The sequence below is a fragment of the Amblyraja radiata genome, chromosome 16 (genome assembly GCF_010909765.2).
Source record: "Amblyraja radiata isolate CabotCenter1 chromosome 16, sAmbRad1.1.pri, whole genome shotgun sequence".
In the NCBI taxonomy this organism is placed as follows: Eukaryota; Metazoa; Chordata; class Chondrichthyes; order Rajiformes; family Rajidae; genus Amblyraja; species Amblyraja radiata.
The window spans coordinates 31,799,311-31,817,962 of record NC_045971.1 but is presented as its reverse complement, the minus strand read 5'-3'; the positions used below and the strand labels follow the sequence as shown (position 1 = coordinate 31,817,962).

The 18,652-nt window shown below is 46.1% G+C and overlaps 1 protein-coding gene across 1 annotated transcript in view; it reads right to left on the bottom strand.

Moving 5' to 3' along the window:
• Nucleotides 1–18,652, bottom strand: part of LOC116982094 (integrin alpha-8-like) — a 132,593-nt gene that overhangs the window by 69,094 nt on the left and 44,847 nt on the right. The window contains exons 10-13 of the mRNA XM_033035410.1: nt 17,067–17,123; nt 14,411–14,463; nt 7,754–7,962; nt 3,367–3,558 (exon numbers count right to left, since the gene is read on the bottom strand). Coding sequence (XP_032891301.1) covers nt 3,367–3,558; nt 7,754–7,962; nt 14,411–14,463; nt 17,067–17,123 — 511 coding nt within the window. The remainder of the gene's footprint in view (nt 1–3,366; nt 3,559–7,753; nt 7,963–14,410; nt 14,464–17,066; nt 17,124–18,652) is intronic.

Genomic DNA, 18,652 nt, shown 5'->3' with positions numbered 1-18,652 from the left:
TGGTGATTTAAATGCTCACCTAGTTACTTGGTGATTGATTGACTGAATGAAAGGTGCATCAGGGAAGCAGGCCCTTCGATCCATCAGATCCCTGCCGGCCATTGATCACCCTTCACACTAGTTCTACGTTATCCCACATTCACACACACTAGGGACAATTTACGGAAGCCAATTAATCTACAAGCCCACTCGACTTTGGGATGTGGAAAGAAACCAGAGCAACTGAAGGAAACCCACGCAGCCACAGGGAGAACGTGCAAACTCCACACAGACAGCACCCGAGATCAGGATCGATCCCGGGTCTCTGGCGCTGTGAGGCAGCGGCTCGACCAGCTGTGTCACTGTGCTACATAACGTCAGTTTCTTAGTGAGTCAATGATTCCACTGATTATTGATTTCCATCCATTACTCAGCATCAACTCACACCTTCAAGGTCATTGAAATAGGCAGCCAGCTTCCTAGACAAAATAGTGGAAATAGTCTTCCTAGCTTCAATCGCTTGTCACTCTAAAACGTACAGAAGCTTAATTCTGATAACGTCTTTGCCCCATGCAGTTTCGTATTTGTTTCCTGCCCAGCTCATTACACAATTCTCATGCTCCACACAAGGTGGGCCTGTTGCTAAAGACAGCTATATTCTACCAAGGTGTAAAACCAATCAATCATTTGCTGATGTGTAGGAAGGAACTGCAGATGCTGGTTTAAACTGAAGATAGATCCAAAACGCTGGAGTAACTCGGCGGGACAGGCAGCATCTCTGGAGAAAAGGAATACGTGAGGTTTCGGGTCGAGACCCTTCTTCAGTCGGGGAAAGAGAAACGAGAGATACAGATGGTACATATGAAAAATGAATGAACGATATGCAAAAGGCAACAATAATCATGGGATGGTGGAGCCCACAATGGTCCATTGTTGGCTTTAGAGTAGTTGATAACGAGTTATACAGGCAGTGAAATGCAACAGAACGACAGTGAAACTAGTACAACAACTAGGGTGGGAGAGGGACAGAGAGAGAGGGGATGCAAAGGTCTCTTGAAGTTAGATAAATCAATATCATACCGCTGGATTGTAAGCTGTCCAAGCAAAATATGAGGTGCTGTTCCCCCAATTTGCATTTGGCCTCAATCTGACTGGAGGAGGCCCAGGACAGGAAGGTCAGTGTGTTAATGGGAAGTGGAATTAAAGTATTTTGCAACCGGGAGATCACGTTGGCCAAGGTGGACAGTTCTGTTTCCTTGTAAACACTGTGCTCTCCATTAGAGGGCGCTATCTGCTCATGCTACAAGGCAGTGTCCCAGAGAATTAGAGCAATTCTGGCTGTTTAACAAGGATGTTTTCAGGAATCAAGGGCGAGTTTGGTCAGGTTAGGATTTTATTCCGTGGAGTGCTGGCATCTGGGAGGGGGGGGGGGGTGGGGGGGGGGGGGGTGGGAAGTGGGGGGGGGGGGGGGTTATCTTATAGAGGTGCATAAGATGGGTAAGGTGAATGCACAGTCTTTTACTCAGAGTAGGGGAATCAAGAATCAGAGGACATACTGGAGGTTGAAGGTGAGAGGGGAAAGATTTAATAGGAACCTGACGGGCAACTTTTTCACTGAGAGGGTGGTGGGGACATGGAATGAGCTGTTAGAGGGGTGGAGCAGTGGCACAGCAGGTCCTCCATGAGCTGGAACTCCTCCCGGGCGATGCGCAGCTTGTCCGGTGGAAGACGGCTCGCCCGGGCATGTACCGGAGGGCCCACGGTGGGGATGTGATGGACGACCACGTGCTTGGGGGCCACCGCGCTGAGGAACTTGGGGAAATCAGTGAGGAGGGGCATAGAGGCCGTCAACCTCGGCGACAGCACTGAGCTGTGGGCTGAGTGGAGGTGGGGGCCGAGGGGCCGAGGGCCGACGCCGGAATCATGCGCCCACCCTGCACATCGACCAGGAGGGAGAAAGCCCATGGGAAGTCGGCAGCCAGGAGCGGCTGTGCGACGTCGGCCACGATGAAAGTGCACTCATATGGGTGGGAGTCGACAGACAGTGAGAGGGTCCGCGTGCCGTAGATCCGAATGGTACTGCGATTAACGGCCGTGAGCACAGGGCCCTGCTTACCAGCACGGGTGTCACGTCCAGTCGGCGGGAAGATACTCACAATAGCTCCGGAGTCAACCAGAAAACGCCTGCCGGAGTGACGGTCAGGGACATAGAGGCGGGTGTTCGGGCCGATCTCGACCGCCTCTACAGACGATCGGCTGAGGCGTTTCCCTGGAACGAGCAGGGTTGACGGCAGCGTCGAGCCTCAGCAACCCAGCGAAGATTGTAGAAGCACCATTTGTGCTTACTCCAGTCGTCAGCTCGTGGCTTTGGCTCTGCGATGGAAGCAGTGGGCGGGGCGTCACCGTGGTCCCGCCGAGGTGACTGGCGCGCTGGCCCGGAGACCCGGTTGATGGAGCCGTCATATTGCTGCTTAGCGAGCCAGAGTTCGTTGGCCCTCTCGGCGAGCTGCATGGGGTCAGTGAAATCGGCGCCGGCGAGCATGAGGAGGATATCGTCAGGCATCTGCTCTAGGAATGCCTGTTCGAAGAGCAAACATGGGCGGTGGCCATCCATCAGGACGAGCATCTCAGCCATCAGCGTGGACAGCTTGCGGTCGCCCAACCCGTCCATGTGTAAGAGGCAGGCGGCACGATCTCTGTGCGAACGTATAAAGTAGGAGGGCTTTGAGGCCTTTGTATTTCGCGAGGGCCGACGGGTCCCGGAGGAACGGCAGCAGCCGCGAAGCCGTCTCTTGTGTGAGCGTGCCGACGACATGAAAGTATTTGGTGTCGTCGACCACGATGTTGCGGAGATGAAACTGCGCTTCCACGTGGGTGAACCAAACCTGTGGCTGTTTGGCAAAGAACACGGGCAGCTTGAGGCTAACGGCATTCTGCTGAGCATCGGGAACGGCGGCGGCTTGCATTCAATATACGAGTGGACGCGTTGGGGTCACCAGTTTGGCGAGTGAGTGATTTTATTTTGCAACGGTAAGACAGCCAAAAACACGATACTACTTCCACAAGTGTGGCGCTGGACTGATACAACTCGGTAAAACGCGCACGAAACTGGCCCCCCACACCCACGTGATCGGTGCAGCCAATCCGAGGGTTTGACTAACCAAAGCCACCACCAGGTGTCGCTACAGTACATTATTATGATCTAGAATGGTTAGCCATGGAAATTTGCAAACTGAAAGGCACACACCATGCCTACCTGTAACTTCCTCAGTGTAACAATTGTTTTTTTATACAGAAATAATGATGGCTTCCGATTATTTTAAATCATCTGCACCCCAGGCAATAATAATAACCACACGCAGAAGATATGGAGACTTAAGACTTTACCTGTGAAATTATTTGAATCGATATCCAGGCCTCCTTTCAATGAAAAGCCAAATCCTGCTGCCATCATGTCAGGGCCCCACGTACCCTTCAGTTGTTGGAATGGTGTTTGGTGGAGTCCACTCGCACGTCCCAGGTAAATAAACACCCTGCCATTGCCATCTTCACCGGCCATTGGGGCTCCAACTGCTACATCTGCAAGGACACCGATATTTTAATACAATTGCGCCATCACCATGTTCACATTTAGACAGGTGCATGTATAAGATAGCTTTAGTGGGATATGGGCCAAACGCAAGCTGGTGGGACTAGTGTAGATGGGGCATCTTGGTCGGCATGGTCAAGTTGGGCTGAAGGGCCTGTTTCCCTGCTGTACGGCTTGATTACTATGACTCTATCCAACTCTGGTACTGTAACAAACAACGTCAGCGGATATATTTTAAATAAAGAAGATCACAAATAGCTCTAAGAAGAAGAAAATATTACATTTCTAAAGGGCCTGTCCCACTTGGGCGACCTAATCCCCGAGTTTGCCCTCGACTCATACTCACAGCATGGTCGACACGAGGTCGTAGGAGGTCTTCGTAATTCTCCTTCATGCTCGAGAGTGGTCTTCGCATACTCGAGGCCTCAGCTAGGTCGCGGCGTTTTTTCAATATGTTAAAAAATGCCCATGAGTAAAAAAAGGTCGCCATGGAAAAAAATCGATACTTTTTTTACTCGTAGGTTTAGTCGTAATAGGTCGGCATGTTAGTCGTAGGTAATCGAGGGTAGTCGAAGGTAGTCATAGATAGTCTTCATCATAGTCGAAGGGAGGTCGAATGTTGGTCGAAGGAGGTCGTCTTCACTCTCCAATATTTGGTGTCCAATTTTCCCGAAGTTAGTCGTAGCTAGTCGAAGCTAGTCTTCAACATAGTCGAAGGAGGTCGAAGGAGATCTTCTACATAGTCGAAGGAGGTGTTCGACATGTCATTTTTCCAAACGCTTCTAAACTCGCCAATTAGGTCGCCCAAGTGGGACAGCCCCTTAATCATATGAACTAAATCCAATTTGTTTCCTTTTCACCTAAAACCCGCAATATTGCTCAGTAATCTCTGCCAACAAGTACTGACAGCCTCTACCTCCTGGCAGGCACAGCCCCGCCAGACATCAGAAGAGAAGGAGCCAGCTTGAAGGATCACCAGCGGCAGATAACAGATGAACCACATCCAATGTTGGGCCAGACACTATTTCCCAGCCGCCTAAAGTCGTGGAAACAAGTGAAGCACAAGTCTCCTTCTGGGATGATAGAATTTCCACTCTAACTCCCTCAACTACCATGGCACAAACGGCAAGTGAGCAACTCCCTCCTGGTGCAGACGCAAGTTGGGCCAGATGGAAATGCCTGAGAACTGGTGTCGGCAGAGCCAAGGCGTCTCTAAACAAGCGGGGATATAACTCCAACTATGTGACATCCGAATGTGATATTGAACCACAAACAATGCAACACCTGCTGAAATGCCCTCACTGGAAAACCAATGCACAGCTACCGATCTTGCTGCCTACAATGAAGATGCTGAGAAGTGTGTTCAGCTCTGGCTGAACAATATCTAATCTTGTGACGTGGACTCGATAAGAAGATGTAATCTCTGGATTTCACTTACAGACCCATTGCTTTTGGATTATTGATAGAAGCAAGAGTCAGACATTTACTTGGCACTAAGATTACGATCATTTCTAAAATTTGGGCTCAGTCATAGGGTTAGTTGAGATGTATTCTAAGGCTTGGATTAAGAGGGCCATAAACTTACCTAAAGAGCATCTACGTAGAGAATATGACTCCAAGAATAAAGACTTGTAAGTAGAATAAAAGTTGCTGTTAGTTTATTTCATACCCTGTGTCCTCTCATATGTTGTCCTCACTACCCGAGCCCAATCCTGTGTTATTCAATATCGGACATTCACCAAATGATGGACCTTTGGAAAGGAGATGAGGAGGAATTTCTTTAATTGACAGGCTCTCGATTAGTAATGGTCTCAAAGGTTATGGGGCGAAGGCAGGAGAAAGGGGTGGAGAGGGAAAGATAGATCAGCCATGATCGAATGGCAGAGTAGATTTGATGGGCCGAAAGGCCTAATTCTGCTCCTATGACTTATGAACTTATGAACCTCTGATCGATACCGTCTCTACACAATTAATATTACTGGGAATAGTCACCTGGACGCAATGTAAACAAGCAAAATACCTGACACTCACTTTAAATTCTTGGTCTAGGTTCATTATTGTCACATGTACTGAGGTACAGCGAACAGTTTTGTTTTGCATGCGACCCAATCAGATCTGTTAATTTGCTGCATAAATTCAATTAAAACTCAACTACTATAGGTAGAACAGAAGGGAAGACACGGAGTACAGAATAAAGTTATCAGAATTGAAGTGCATCCGTTCCATACACAAAGTTCAAAGTCCACAACGGGGTAGAGGTGAATTGGACAGTAGCCTTACTTATGGAAGGACCGTTCAGAAGACCGATGTGAAGAGCTGTTCCTAAGAATGGCAGTGCACGCTTTCAAGCTTCTGTACTTTATGCTCGATAGGAGCATGGAGAAGAAGGAATGATTGGGGTAGGACAAGACTTAGATTACGTTGGCTGCTTTTGTGAGGCATTGTGAAGTGTAGATGGAGACAATGACGGGGATTCTGGTCTGGGTGATGGACTGGGCTACATCAATAACTCTTTGGGCAGAGCTGTTCCCAAACCAGGTAGTGATGCATCCTGACAGTATGCTTTCTGTGGTGCATCTGTAGAAGTTTGTAAGAGTCATAAGGTTAGAAGTTATAGCAGTAGAATTAGGTCATTCGGCCCATCAAGTCTACTCTGCAAGTCAATCATGGCTGATCTTTCTCTCCCTCCTAACCCCATTCTATTGCCTTGTTCCCTATGTTGGGGAAGTCCAGAACAAGGGGTCACAGTTTAAGGATAAAGGAGAAATCTTTTAGGACCGAGATGAGAAAAACATTTTTCACACAGAGAGTGGTGAATCTCTGGAATTCTCTGCCACAGAAGGTAGTTGAGGCCAGTTCATTGGCTATATTTAAGAGGGAGTTAGATGTGGCCCTTGTGGCTAAAGGGATCAGGTGGTATGGAGAGAAGGCAGGTACAGGATACTGAGTTGGATGATCAGCCATGATCATATTGAATGACGGTGCAGGCTCGAAGGGCCGAATGGCCTACTCCTGCACCTAATTTCTATGTTTCTATGTTTCTATGGTTCTCCCCATAATCTCTGGCACCTGTATTAATCAAGAATCTATTTTACTCTTCCTTAAAATCATGTCTCCTCATAGGAGACATTCCCTTTTTCCTCAGTCCTGTCAGGAACTAGAGGCTTTGGAAACAACATCCAGGCCTCATTACAATCATGTCCAAACACAGGTACAAGAGTGAATCCCACGAAGAAATGACATAAGGTACAAGCGATTGTGTTTAAAGTCAATTAATCTCCAATAAACTAAGGTCGAAGTGTATCAGTGTGATAAATCTAGAGGCAGAATGATATTCCAACAATGCCTTCTTAGTTTAGTTCAGAGGTACAGCGATGAAACTGACCCTTTGGCCCACTGTGTCTGCACTGAGCAGTGATCCCTGTACACTAACACTATCCAACACACATCAGGGACAATGTTTTTTCATTTACACCAAGCCAATTAACCTACAAACCTGCACGTCTTTGGAGTGGGGGGGGAAACCGAAGATCTCGGAGAAAACCCACGCAGGTCACGGGGAGAAAGGACAGCACCCACAGTCAGGATCGAACCCGAGTCTCCGGCGCTGTGAGGCAGTAACTCTATAGCTGCGCCACCCAGCTTTCTCTCCAATAATTTCCAATTGGTTAGGGTTGTATGCAATGTGCACTTTGCACAGCTGGTTGAATATAAACCATATGACCTGGGACCTTTGTAGATTGCGTACAGTTTAATTTTAGTTGAGTGGTGGATTGATCCAATAAGTGACTGTGGTCGAGGCTATAAATTGTAGCTCTAAAATGGAGACTGAAACTATTTTAAAATGCATTGGGGGCGACCCTTTTGCATGTGTATAAAGTGATGATTTATTTTACCACATGCCCAAGGACCATACATTTTATACCCTTTCATCTCTGTGAGTGTGAGATGTGCACGTTTTTCCCACCACAGTCCTGTGCACTTGTGGAGGAAGAAACTGCAGATGCTGATTTAAACGAAAGAGAGAGACACAAAAAGCTGGAGTAACTCAACGGGTCAGGCAGCATCTCTGGAGTGGAGGAATAGGTGACGTTTCGGGTCTCGACCCTTCTTCAGAGATTTTCTCCAGTCTGACCCTCTGAGTTACTGCAGCTTTTTTGCGTCTATCGTCTGTGCACTTCGTACCGTTGCATCCATCGTAATCGATATCGCCGAGGCTGGCTATGGCACTGCCAAATCTGCCAAACTTGTCTGTCCCGGTGAAGGTCTGATGCGGTTCTTTGAAGACTCCAGGTTGCTCCTGCAAGTAAAGGTACAGCCGTCCCACCTCGTGCAGTTTGTCATCCTGTCCTTGGCTCATAAACAGCGGAGCTCCAACTAAAATATCATCTCTCCTGTGCAACAGACAGAGAGAAAGCCCATAAATAGCCGGTCAGAATATAAAACTAAATTAAACTGAAAGGCTACGTGCCAGTACCAGGATCATGTGGATTTCTAAAATCAATATGGCATTAACTGTTCCCTAGTGGGAGATTTTGAGCAACATTATCCTGGAGTTTTATTCCTCCCTTTTATATAAAGAATATCTCACGTTAAGCATAATCCACGACCTTTTAATAATGGCTTACATAGTCAACAAGTCATAGAGTCATACAGTGTGGAAACAGGCACTGTGGCCCAACTTACCCACACTGGCCAACACTAGTCCCATCTGCCTGCGTTTAGCCCATAGCCCCCCATGTACCAGTCTATCTGTTTCTTAAACTTTGTGATAGTCCCTGCATTAACTACCCTCTCCAGCAGCTCATTCCATACACCCACCACCCTTAGTGTGAAAAAGCTACCCCTCAGATTCCTATTAAATATTTTCCCCTTCACCTTAAACCTATGTCCTCTGGTCCTCAATTCCCCAGGTCTCGGCTAGAGACACTGTGCATCTGCCCGATCTATTCCTCTCATGATTTTCTATGTTAAGGTACATAAATAAGAATAAATTCCCACAACAAGATGGAGTACAAGCCTTTCTTTTGCAGGCAGTGCTGTGGGTTTGGAACAGATCCAGTCTATTCTGTTCCGTGATGTATTTGGGTACACATCCATAATCACAATGAATGGCGGTGCTGGCTCGACGGGCCGAATGGCCTCCTCCTGCACCAATTTTCTATGTTTCTATAACAAGTATGATATTCTTCTCTGGGTATGTTGTTTAGTTGAGTTTAGTTTATTGTCACCTGTACCGAGGTACAGTGAAAAGCTTTTGTTGCCTGCTAACCAGTCAGCGGAAAGACAATATGTGATTACACTCGAGCCATTCACAGTGTACAGATACATGATAATGGTAATTATGTGAATAGCGTTTAGTGCAAGATAAAGTCTAGTAAAGTGCGATCAAAAATAGTCCGAGGGTCTTCAATGAGGTAGATAGTAGCTCAGGACTGTTTATTTGTGATAGGATGGTTCCGTCGCCTGATAACAGCTGGGAAGAAACTGTCCTTGAATCTGGAGGTGTGCATTTTCACATCTCTATACTTTTTGCCCGATGGTAGTGTAGTGGCAATATTGGGGAATAATACTAATGCATATTGCCATATAATTCTCTTTTTTATGTTGGGATGCAGTTCTATAATATGTCAGGGGTATAATTTTACAGTTTATTCGGGGTACAGTCTTACTTGTGCACTACAGTATCCTGAACATAATGGCGCGGGGCCTCAGTGGCGCAGCGGTAGAGTTGCTGCCTTATAGTGCTCGCAGCGCCGGAGACCCGGGTTCGATCCCAGCTAGGCGGGCTGTCTGTACGGAGTTTGTACATTCTCCCCGTGACTGTGTGGGTTTTCTCCGAGCTATTCGGTTTCCTCCCACACTCGAAAGATGTACAGGTATGTAGGTTAATTGGCTTGGTGTATGTGTAAATTGTCCCTAGAGTGTGTAGGATAGTGTTAATATGCGGGGATTGCTGGTCGATGCGGACTCAGTTTGCCGAAGGGTCTGTATCTCTAAACTAAACTAAACTAGACTACTAGTTAAGAAGGTTCAACTGTTGGGTATAAATGCAGGAGTAGCAAGATGGATTCAACAGTGGCTGAATGGGAGAAGCCAGAGGGTAATGGTGGATGGCTGTTTGTCGGGTTGGAGGCAGGTGACTAGTGAGGTGCCTCAGGGATCTGTGTTGGGTCCTTTGTTGTTTGTCATGTACATCAATGATCTGGATGAAGGTGTGGTAAATTGGATTAGTATGCAGATGATACCAAGATAGGGGGGGTTGTGGATAATGAAGAGGATTTCCAAAGTCTACAGAGTGATTTAGGCCATTTGAAAGAATGGGCTGAAAGATGGCAGATGGAGTTTAATGCTGATAAATGTGAGGTGCTACACCTTGGCAGGACAAATCAAAATAGGACGTACATGGTAAATGGTAGGGAATTGAAGAATACAGTTGAACAGAGGGATCTGGGAATAACCGTGCATAGTTCCTTGAAGGTGGAATCTCATATAGAGAGGGTGGTAAAGAAAGCTTTTGGTATGCTAGCCTTTATAAATCAGAGCATTGAGTATAGAAGCTGGGATGTAATGTTAAAATTGTACAAGGCATTGGTGAGGCCAAATCTGGAGTATGGTGTACAATTTTGGTTGCCCAATTATAGGAAGGATGTCAACAAAATAGGGAGAGTACAGAGGAGATTTACTAGAATGTTGCCTGGGTTTCAACAACTAAGTTACAGAGAAAGGTTGAATAAGTTAGGTCTTTATTCTCTGGAGCGCAGAAGGTTAAGGGGGGCTTGATAGAGGTCTTTAAAATGATGAGAGGGATAGACAGAGTTGATGTGGACAAGCTTTTCCCTTTGAGAATAGGGAAGATTCAAACAAGAGGACATGACTTCAGAATTAAGGGACAGAAGTTTAGGGGTAACATAAGGGGGAACTTCTTTACTCAGAGAGTGGTGGCGGTGTGGAATGAGCTTCCAGTGGAAGTGGTGGAGGCAGGTTCGTTGGTATCATTTAAAAAATAAATTGGATAGGCATATGGATGAGAAGGGAATGGAGGGTTATGGTATGAGTGCAGGCAGGTGGGACTAAGGGAAAAAAGTTGTTCGGCACGGACTTGTAGGACCGAGATGGCCTGTTTCCGTGCTGTAATTGTTATATGGTTATATGGTTATACTAAAGTATGTTCACCGTGCACTTGAGGTGCTATAGGAGTACGGTTACTGCAATTTAATTTCAATGCATATTCTGATATAATTTGCAGCATACATAGTCTTTTCATCCCTAATATAATGTAGAAATGATTACTTATTCAAATATTGCCAACACTGTCATCACAAGTCCAATCGAATGCTAAAAATAAATATGGCTGAAAGCATGAACCAGAATTATACACTGTGAGGTACGCTCGTGAGGACAAAGTTATTTGAGGATGCCAAGCTCAGTGCTGCCAAGTCTTTACATGGTGAGATAAAGGAGATAACAAATTCTACTCTAAATGACAAGCTGCGACTTCAAGTTACTCCAGCACTTTGTGTCTATCTTTGGTATAATCCAGCATCTGCAGTTCCTTTTTATTACCATAGGTTATTTGTGTGAATCTTACAGCAGATGGACATGCACTCGGTACTGATGGTAGAGAGAGATCACTGTGGGGGTGGTCTCACCATTTTAGTTTAGTTTAGAGATACAGAGCAGAAACAGGCCCTTCGGACCAACGAGCCTGCGCCGACCAGCGATCCCCATACACTAACACTATTCTACACACACTTGGGACAATTTATAATCTTTACCGAAGTCCAGGCTAGAGTACAACCCCCCAAAGTTCTGCTATAACATCTAATCCCACTAAGAACCAACCACTGATCTGGCCCAGGAGACCCGGGTTTGATCCTGACCACGGGTGCTGTCTGTACGGAGTTTGTACGTTCTCCACGTGACCTGCGAGGGTTTTCTCTGAGACATTCGGTTTCTGCCCACACTCCAAAGATGTACAGGTTTGTAGGTTAATTGGCTTAGGTTTGTATACTTGGCATAAGTGTAAATTGCCCCTTGTGTGTGTAGGCTTGTGTTAAAGTGTGAGGATCGCGGGTCGGTGCGGACTTGGTGGGCCGAAGGGCTAGTTTCCGCGCTGGATCTCTAAACTAAACTAAATAAAACTAAGAATCTAACTTCTATACTCAGTACCCTGACTGATGGAGGCCAATTTAATCCTTTAGTCTAGGATTCTTCTTCAATAGTGCTGCAAATGGCCTCCTTGATGGGGAATCGAGGACCAGAGGGCATACGTTCAAGGTGAAGGAGAAAAGATTTAAAAGGAATCCGAAGGGTAACATTTTCGCACAAACGGTGGTGGATGTATAGAACAAGTTGCCAGAGGAGGTAGTTGAGGCTGGGACTATCCCATTGTTTAAGAAACAGTTCAACATGGATAGGACATGTTTGGAGGGATGTGGACCAAGCGCAGGCAAGTAGGACTAGTGTAGCTGGGGCATTGTTGGCCGGTGTAGGCAAATTGGGCTTGTTTCCACACTGTATCACTCTATGACCATGACTAAGACCCATTTTCTCCTTTTGGTAAGATATTACAATGATCACTTCACGGATTGAGCTAAGGTTTAACCATATAACCATATAACAATTACAGCACGGAAACAGGCCATCTCGACCCTTCAAATCCGTGCCGAACACATAATCTCCCCTAGTCCCATATACCTGCGCTCAGACCATAACCCTCCATTCCTTTCCCATCCATATAACTATCCAATTTATTTTTAAATGATAAAAACGAACCTGCCTCCACCACCTTCACTGGAAGCTCATTCCACACAGCTACCACTCTCTGAGTAAAGAAGTTCCCCCTCATGTTACCCCTAAACTTCAGTCCCTTAATTCTCAAGTCATGTCCCCTTGTTTGAATCTTCCCTACTCTCAGTGGGAAAAGCTTTTCCACATCAAATCTGTCTATCCCTCTCATCATTTTAAAAACCTCTATCAAGTCCCCCCTTAACCTTCTGCGCTCCAAAGAATAAAGTCCTAACTTGTTCAACCTTTCTCTGTAACTTAGTTGCTGAAACCCAGGCAACATTCTAGTAAATCTCCTCTGTACTCTCTCTATTTTGTTGACATCCTTCCTATAATTAGGCGACCAAAATTGTACACCATACGCCAGAATTGGCCTCACCAATGCCTTGTACAATTTTAACATTACATCCCAACTCAATGCTCTGATTTATAAAGGCCAGCACACCAAAAGCTTTCTTTACCACCCTATCTACATGAGATTCCACTTTCAGGGAACTGTGCACAGTTATTCCCAGATCCCTCTGTTCACCTACATTCTTCAATTCCCTACCATTTACCATGTACGTCCTATTTTGATTTGTCCTGCCAAGATGTAGCACCTCACACTTATCAGCATTAAACTCCATCTGCCATCTTTCAGCCCACTCTTCCAACTGGCATAAATCTCTCTGTAGACTTTGAAACTCTACTTCATTACCCGCAACCCCACCTATCTTAGTATCATCTGCATACTTACTAATCCAATTTACCACACCATCGTCCAGATCATTGATGTACATGACAAACAACAGTGGACCCAACACAGATCCCTGTGGCACCCAACTCGTCACTGGCCTCCAACCTGACAAACAACCATCCACCATTACTCTCTGGCATCTCCCATTCAGCCACTGTTGAATCCATCTTGCTACTCCACCATTAATACCCAACCATTGAACCTTCTTAACCAACCTTCCATGAGAAACCTAGATGCCTGAAAATAGGCAGCAGAGTAACGTGGGTGGAATTCCTCACTGAAGTCTTTAAAAGACATTTGGACAGGTACATGGATAGGAAAGGTTTAGGGATGTTGGCCTAACATGGGCAGGTGGGGCTAGTGTAAATGGATCATTTAGGCCGGCATGGATAAGTTGGGCTGAAGGGCCTGTTTCCATGCCATATGACACTTGGAATATTACTCTGCCAGTGAAGGTAGAGTTGAATGGGTGTGGGGAAATGAGGACTAACTCAGATGGACAACATAATTGGCACGGACAAGTTGGGTCAAAGGGTCAGCCTCCATGTTGTATAACCCCATGCCTCCATGAAGATGGAGTTACAGAGCTTATACTTGGTAAACCAGGAGGCAGAGGAGCAGAGGGAAGATGAGCTGGGGGAGTTTCAGGAAGGACTGAGGGATCTACGGAGGAAAGTGCGAGTTATTGAAACAAACATGGTGAGCAATTGTATCTGCCTGGGGCAGCACGGTGGTGCAGCGGTAATGTTGCTGCCTTACAGCTCTTTCAGCGCCAGAGACCCAGATTCAATCCCGACTACGGGTGCTGTCTGTCCGGTGTTTGTACGTTCTCCCCGTGACCGCGTGAGTTTCCTCCGAGATCTTCGGTTTTCCCCCGCACTGCAGGTTTTTGTTTAGTTTAGCTTAGAGTTATAGCGCAGGCCCTTCTGCCCAACTAGTCTTTGGAGTGTGGAAGGAAACCGAAGATCTTGGAGAAAACCCATGCGGTCACGGGGAGAATGTACAGACAGGATCGAACCCGCCTCTCCGGCGCTGAAAACGCTGTAAGGCAGCAACTCTGCCGCCGTGCCACCGTGCCACGCTAATTGGCTTTGTATAAATGTCAATTGTCGCTAGTGTGTATAGGATAGTGTTAATATGCGGGAATTGCTGGTCGGCATGGACTCAGTAGGCCGAAGGGCCTTTTCATCGCGCTGTATCTCTGCATCTCTGATCGGTCCGTAAGACATCCAGGGATCCAGTAACCAATTGTAAGCTATTATAGCCAGAGGCAAACAGCTTCACCTTTGCTGGAATAATGCAGAATAGTTCCTTACCCATCACTGTTTAGATCCATGACAGTCACTGCATAGCCAAAGTACGCTGCCACCTGTAAAGCAAAACCATAGAGGTGACAATGATGGAATTAGATTTCCTACATTGGCCAACATGTCTTCTCATTGTTTCCAGTAGCATAATAGCAAGCATGTAGTTCTATTTCCTTTATATATATAACAGACATAAAAACAGTTTTTATCCACGAGTATTCAAAAGGGAACTGCAGATGCTGGAATATCGAAGGTACACAAAATGGCTGGAGGAACTCAGCGGGTGCAGCAGCATCTATGGAGCGAAGGAAATAGGCGACGTTTCGGGCCGAAACCCTTCTTCAGAAGCAGAAACCCTTCTTATCCACGAGTAGTTGCTCTACTCAGCCAAAATCTGTAGCCTCCATTTGATCAGGTATTTTGTTGGTTCACATGCTTGATCAATGGTGCTTTATCATAAGTGTTTTATTATTATTAATGTTTAGTGTTTTCTGAGTCATTCGTAACTGTCACTGTGTGTCATGTTGTTACTTGTGGGTGGAACACCAAGGCAAATTCCTTGTATGTGAATACTTGGCCAATAAACTTACTTACTTACTTACTTAAACATTTAGGATTATTATTGTACCAATGCACAATGAAAAGATTTACATTGCTATCCCATCAGATTAGGAAATATGATCCATAAATACAATCAAGACAAACTCAAGTACAGTAGGTAGAGCACAGGGGAAGATGGAGTGCAGACTATAGTTCTCAGCATTGTAGCGCACCAGTTACAATGTCTGCAATGGGGTAGAGGTGAACCCTAGCTTATGGAAGGACCGTTCAGAAGCCTGATAACAGAAGGGAAGAAGCACTTCATGAGTCTGGTAGTGCGCACTTTCAAGCTTCTGCACCTTCTGTCAGACAGGAGCAGGGAGAAGATAGATTGACCAGGGAGGGACAAGTCTTTGATTATGTCGGCTGCTTTTCCGAGGCATTATTAAGTGTAGTTGGAGTAAATGGTGGGAAGTCTCGTCTATGGGATGGGCTGGGCTATGTCTGTAACTCTGCTATTTAGTTGCGGTCGTGGGCAGAGCTGTTCCAAAAGCAACCGGTGATGCAACCAGGCAGCATGGTTTCTAAGATGTATGTCCAAGTTAGTATGAATCATTTATTAAATGCATGACGATTGAATATTAGTGCAATACTTGTATACGTACTGTGCATGCACACTCTATGTCTTTTATATGCACCAGAAACCATTCAACATTTTTGCAATAATCAGGTGTGGATACCAGAAGTGGCTTTGAATGAAATAAAATGATGGGAAAGGTGTTGCATTGCCGAAGGTTGTTTGGGAATTTCTGTTATCAGACTCAAACTAAATGAAACTCAAACAGGGATCTGTGGCCATTTTTGCCATTATTCCCGTTCCCATTTTCTGCTCATGTTCTGGCTCCTCCCACATTAAAAGGAATGCCAGTGGATTAATAAGGTGTTGTAAATTGTTTTTAGAGGGTAACAGTGACATAAATGGGAGAATAACATTGAATGGAATGCTCTGAGAGCTGACATAGACTAGATGGGCCGAACAGCCACCTCCCATGTTGTGAAACATGAGGTGTGGGATCTTTGGTTTCTATACCAGACTCTTTGCTGTACTTTCACACACCACCAGAGGGAGTCTCACAGCTGATCACAACAGTCTAATTTTGTGTAGGAAGGAACAGCAGATGCTGGTTTACACCGAAGGTAGACACAAAATGCTGGAGTAACTCAGCGGCTCAGGCAGCTTCTCTGGAGAAAAGGAATGGGTGACATTTTGGGTCGAGACCCTTCTTCAGGGTCATCCATTCCTTTTCTCCAGAGATGCTGCCTGACCCACTGTTACTCCAGCATTTTGTGTTTATTTTCAGTCTTATTTGTTTGCTGCAAATTAATATTCAAATCGCCTTCTACTCTGCAGCTAATATAGGTGGCTATTACTAAATCAAGGATAGGAATAAATCTTCGTTCATATATTAAAGTGGGTGTCACAGTTCAGGGCAAAGGAAAGTATGTAACAGAAGAAGGATAAATGAGGTTAGAAATGTACTTATTAACACCAGGCATGTTAAAACCCGCTTAAAATTTGGCTTCAACAGAATCTGCATTTATATAGTGGCGCAGTGGTAGAGTTGCTGCCTTATAGTGCCAGAGACCCGGGTTTGATCCTAATTACAGTGATGTCTGTATGGAGTTTGTACGTTCTCCCTTTGACTGCATGGGTTTTCTGCGGGATCTTCGGTTTCCTCCCACACTTCAAAGACATACACGTTTGCAGGTTAATTGGCTCTGTATAAATGTAAATTGTTCTTAGTGTGTGTAGGATGGTGTTAATGTGCGGGGATCACTGGCCGGTACGGACGCGGTGGGCCGAAGGGCCTGTTTCCGCGCTGTATCTCTAAAACCAGAACAGTGCATCTCATGACTCAGCAAGTCCCAATGCGCCAGGCAGCTAATAGAAGTAGTTATGCCGTGTTGTATTACAGCAGGATACAACTTCCAGTCTCCCCCCCACCCCTCTCGAGTCAAATGATCAAATAGTTGTTAGTTGCAGTGGCTTTTTTACCCGTGTTGTCATTTATCCAAAGTGGAAACAGTAAGCCTCTTTGTTTAAGAGCTAATTCTCATTTCTTACCTGCTCACCAATTATGGTTAGTATAGTTGTCATGTTCGTAGACCACAAGATATTTACCTGTCAAAGCAAGAGAACAACCATGGTAAATGCATGCCAAACCAGCTCTAAATACACAGTTCCCAGCTGGGGTTAGCCTGAGTCCTGGATCCTGGTGCTCGATGTAGCCTAGATGGGGATGTATGCCTTCCGGAGGAGCCCGGGCCTCGCGGGTCGGAGATGTAGCCTCGCGGGTCAATGAAGCCCGCGGGCATAAGAGCCCATAGCTGGGGCCTGGGTCGGTGCCATGGTGGTGCCCAGAGAGGTCCCGGCATCGTTAGTGGAGAGGTCGGTGCGGCCGTCGAAGATGGCGCTGACCGAGGGAAGAGGACGGACACGTGGAAGTGAGGACGCCGCTGCCAAGGGGAGGAACAAAGGAGGACCCGGCGTGGAAGCACTACCGTGAGGGACAACCAATGGACGATGGGGACCTGGCGTGGTGGAGGGGGGAGGAAGAACAAAGGGGGAACTGGCACGGAGGATGGGGGGGAATTTGTAACTTTGTGAGTGCCCTTTATGTAGTGACTATTTGCATACCTTGGGAATGCAAGCAATTCAATGTCTGCCTGTAAAAGGGTCCAGTTCCTCAAACGGTTTATCAAAGGAGGTCACTTAACTTATAGAATCCAAATTGAGCTAACCCCTTCACTGGCAAAGATAATGTCCATTAGTGTGGCATAGTGGTGCAGCTGGTAGTGCTGCTGCCTCACAGCACCAGAGACCCGGGTTCAATCCTGATCTCGAAGGCCATGGCAGAAGCCCAGCATACTGTGCTATCTCTGGGTGCTGGCTGTTGGCTTAAACCTTATACATATCCTGAACAAATCGGTCATCTTAAACAATAGACCTGTTCAGGATACCAGCCTACTTGGCTTCAGATATTTAACTTAGTTTAGTTTAGAGATACAACGTAGAAACAGACCCTTCAGACCTTGAGTTCACGCTGACCAGCACTCAGCTGTTAGGGAGCTGTCTGCGTGGAGGTCACACATTCTCCCTGTGACCACGCAGGTTTCCTCCCACATCCCAAAGACATGCAAGTATGTAAATTAATCGGACTCTGTAAATTGCCCCAAATGTGTAGTGAGCGTGTAGAATTAATTAATGTGTGAACAGGTGATCGATGGTCGTTGTCAATGTCGATGTAGCGTGCCAAAGGGCCTGTTTCCGTGCTTATCGCCTAGGTGTTATGTGGTTGATATTACTGATAGAAATGTCAATTGCATTAACATTTAATCCGGGCACAGCAGTAGAGTTGCTGCCTCACAGCACCAGAGAACTGGGTTTGATCCTGACTACGGGTGCTGTCTGTACGGAGTTTGTACATTCTCCCTGTGGCCTACGTGGGTTTTCTACGGATGCTCCGGTTTCCTCCCACACTCCAAAGATGCAGAGGGTAGTAGGGTAATTGGCTTCTGTAATTTGTAAAATTGTCCCATAGTGTGTCGGATAATGCTAGTGTGTAGGGTGATCGCTGGTCGGCGCAGCTTTGCTGGGCCACAGGGCCTGTTTCCACACACAACCTTAAAAGACTAAACTAAAAACTAAAA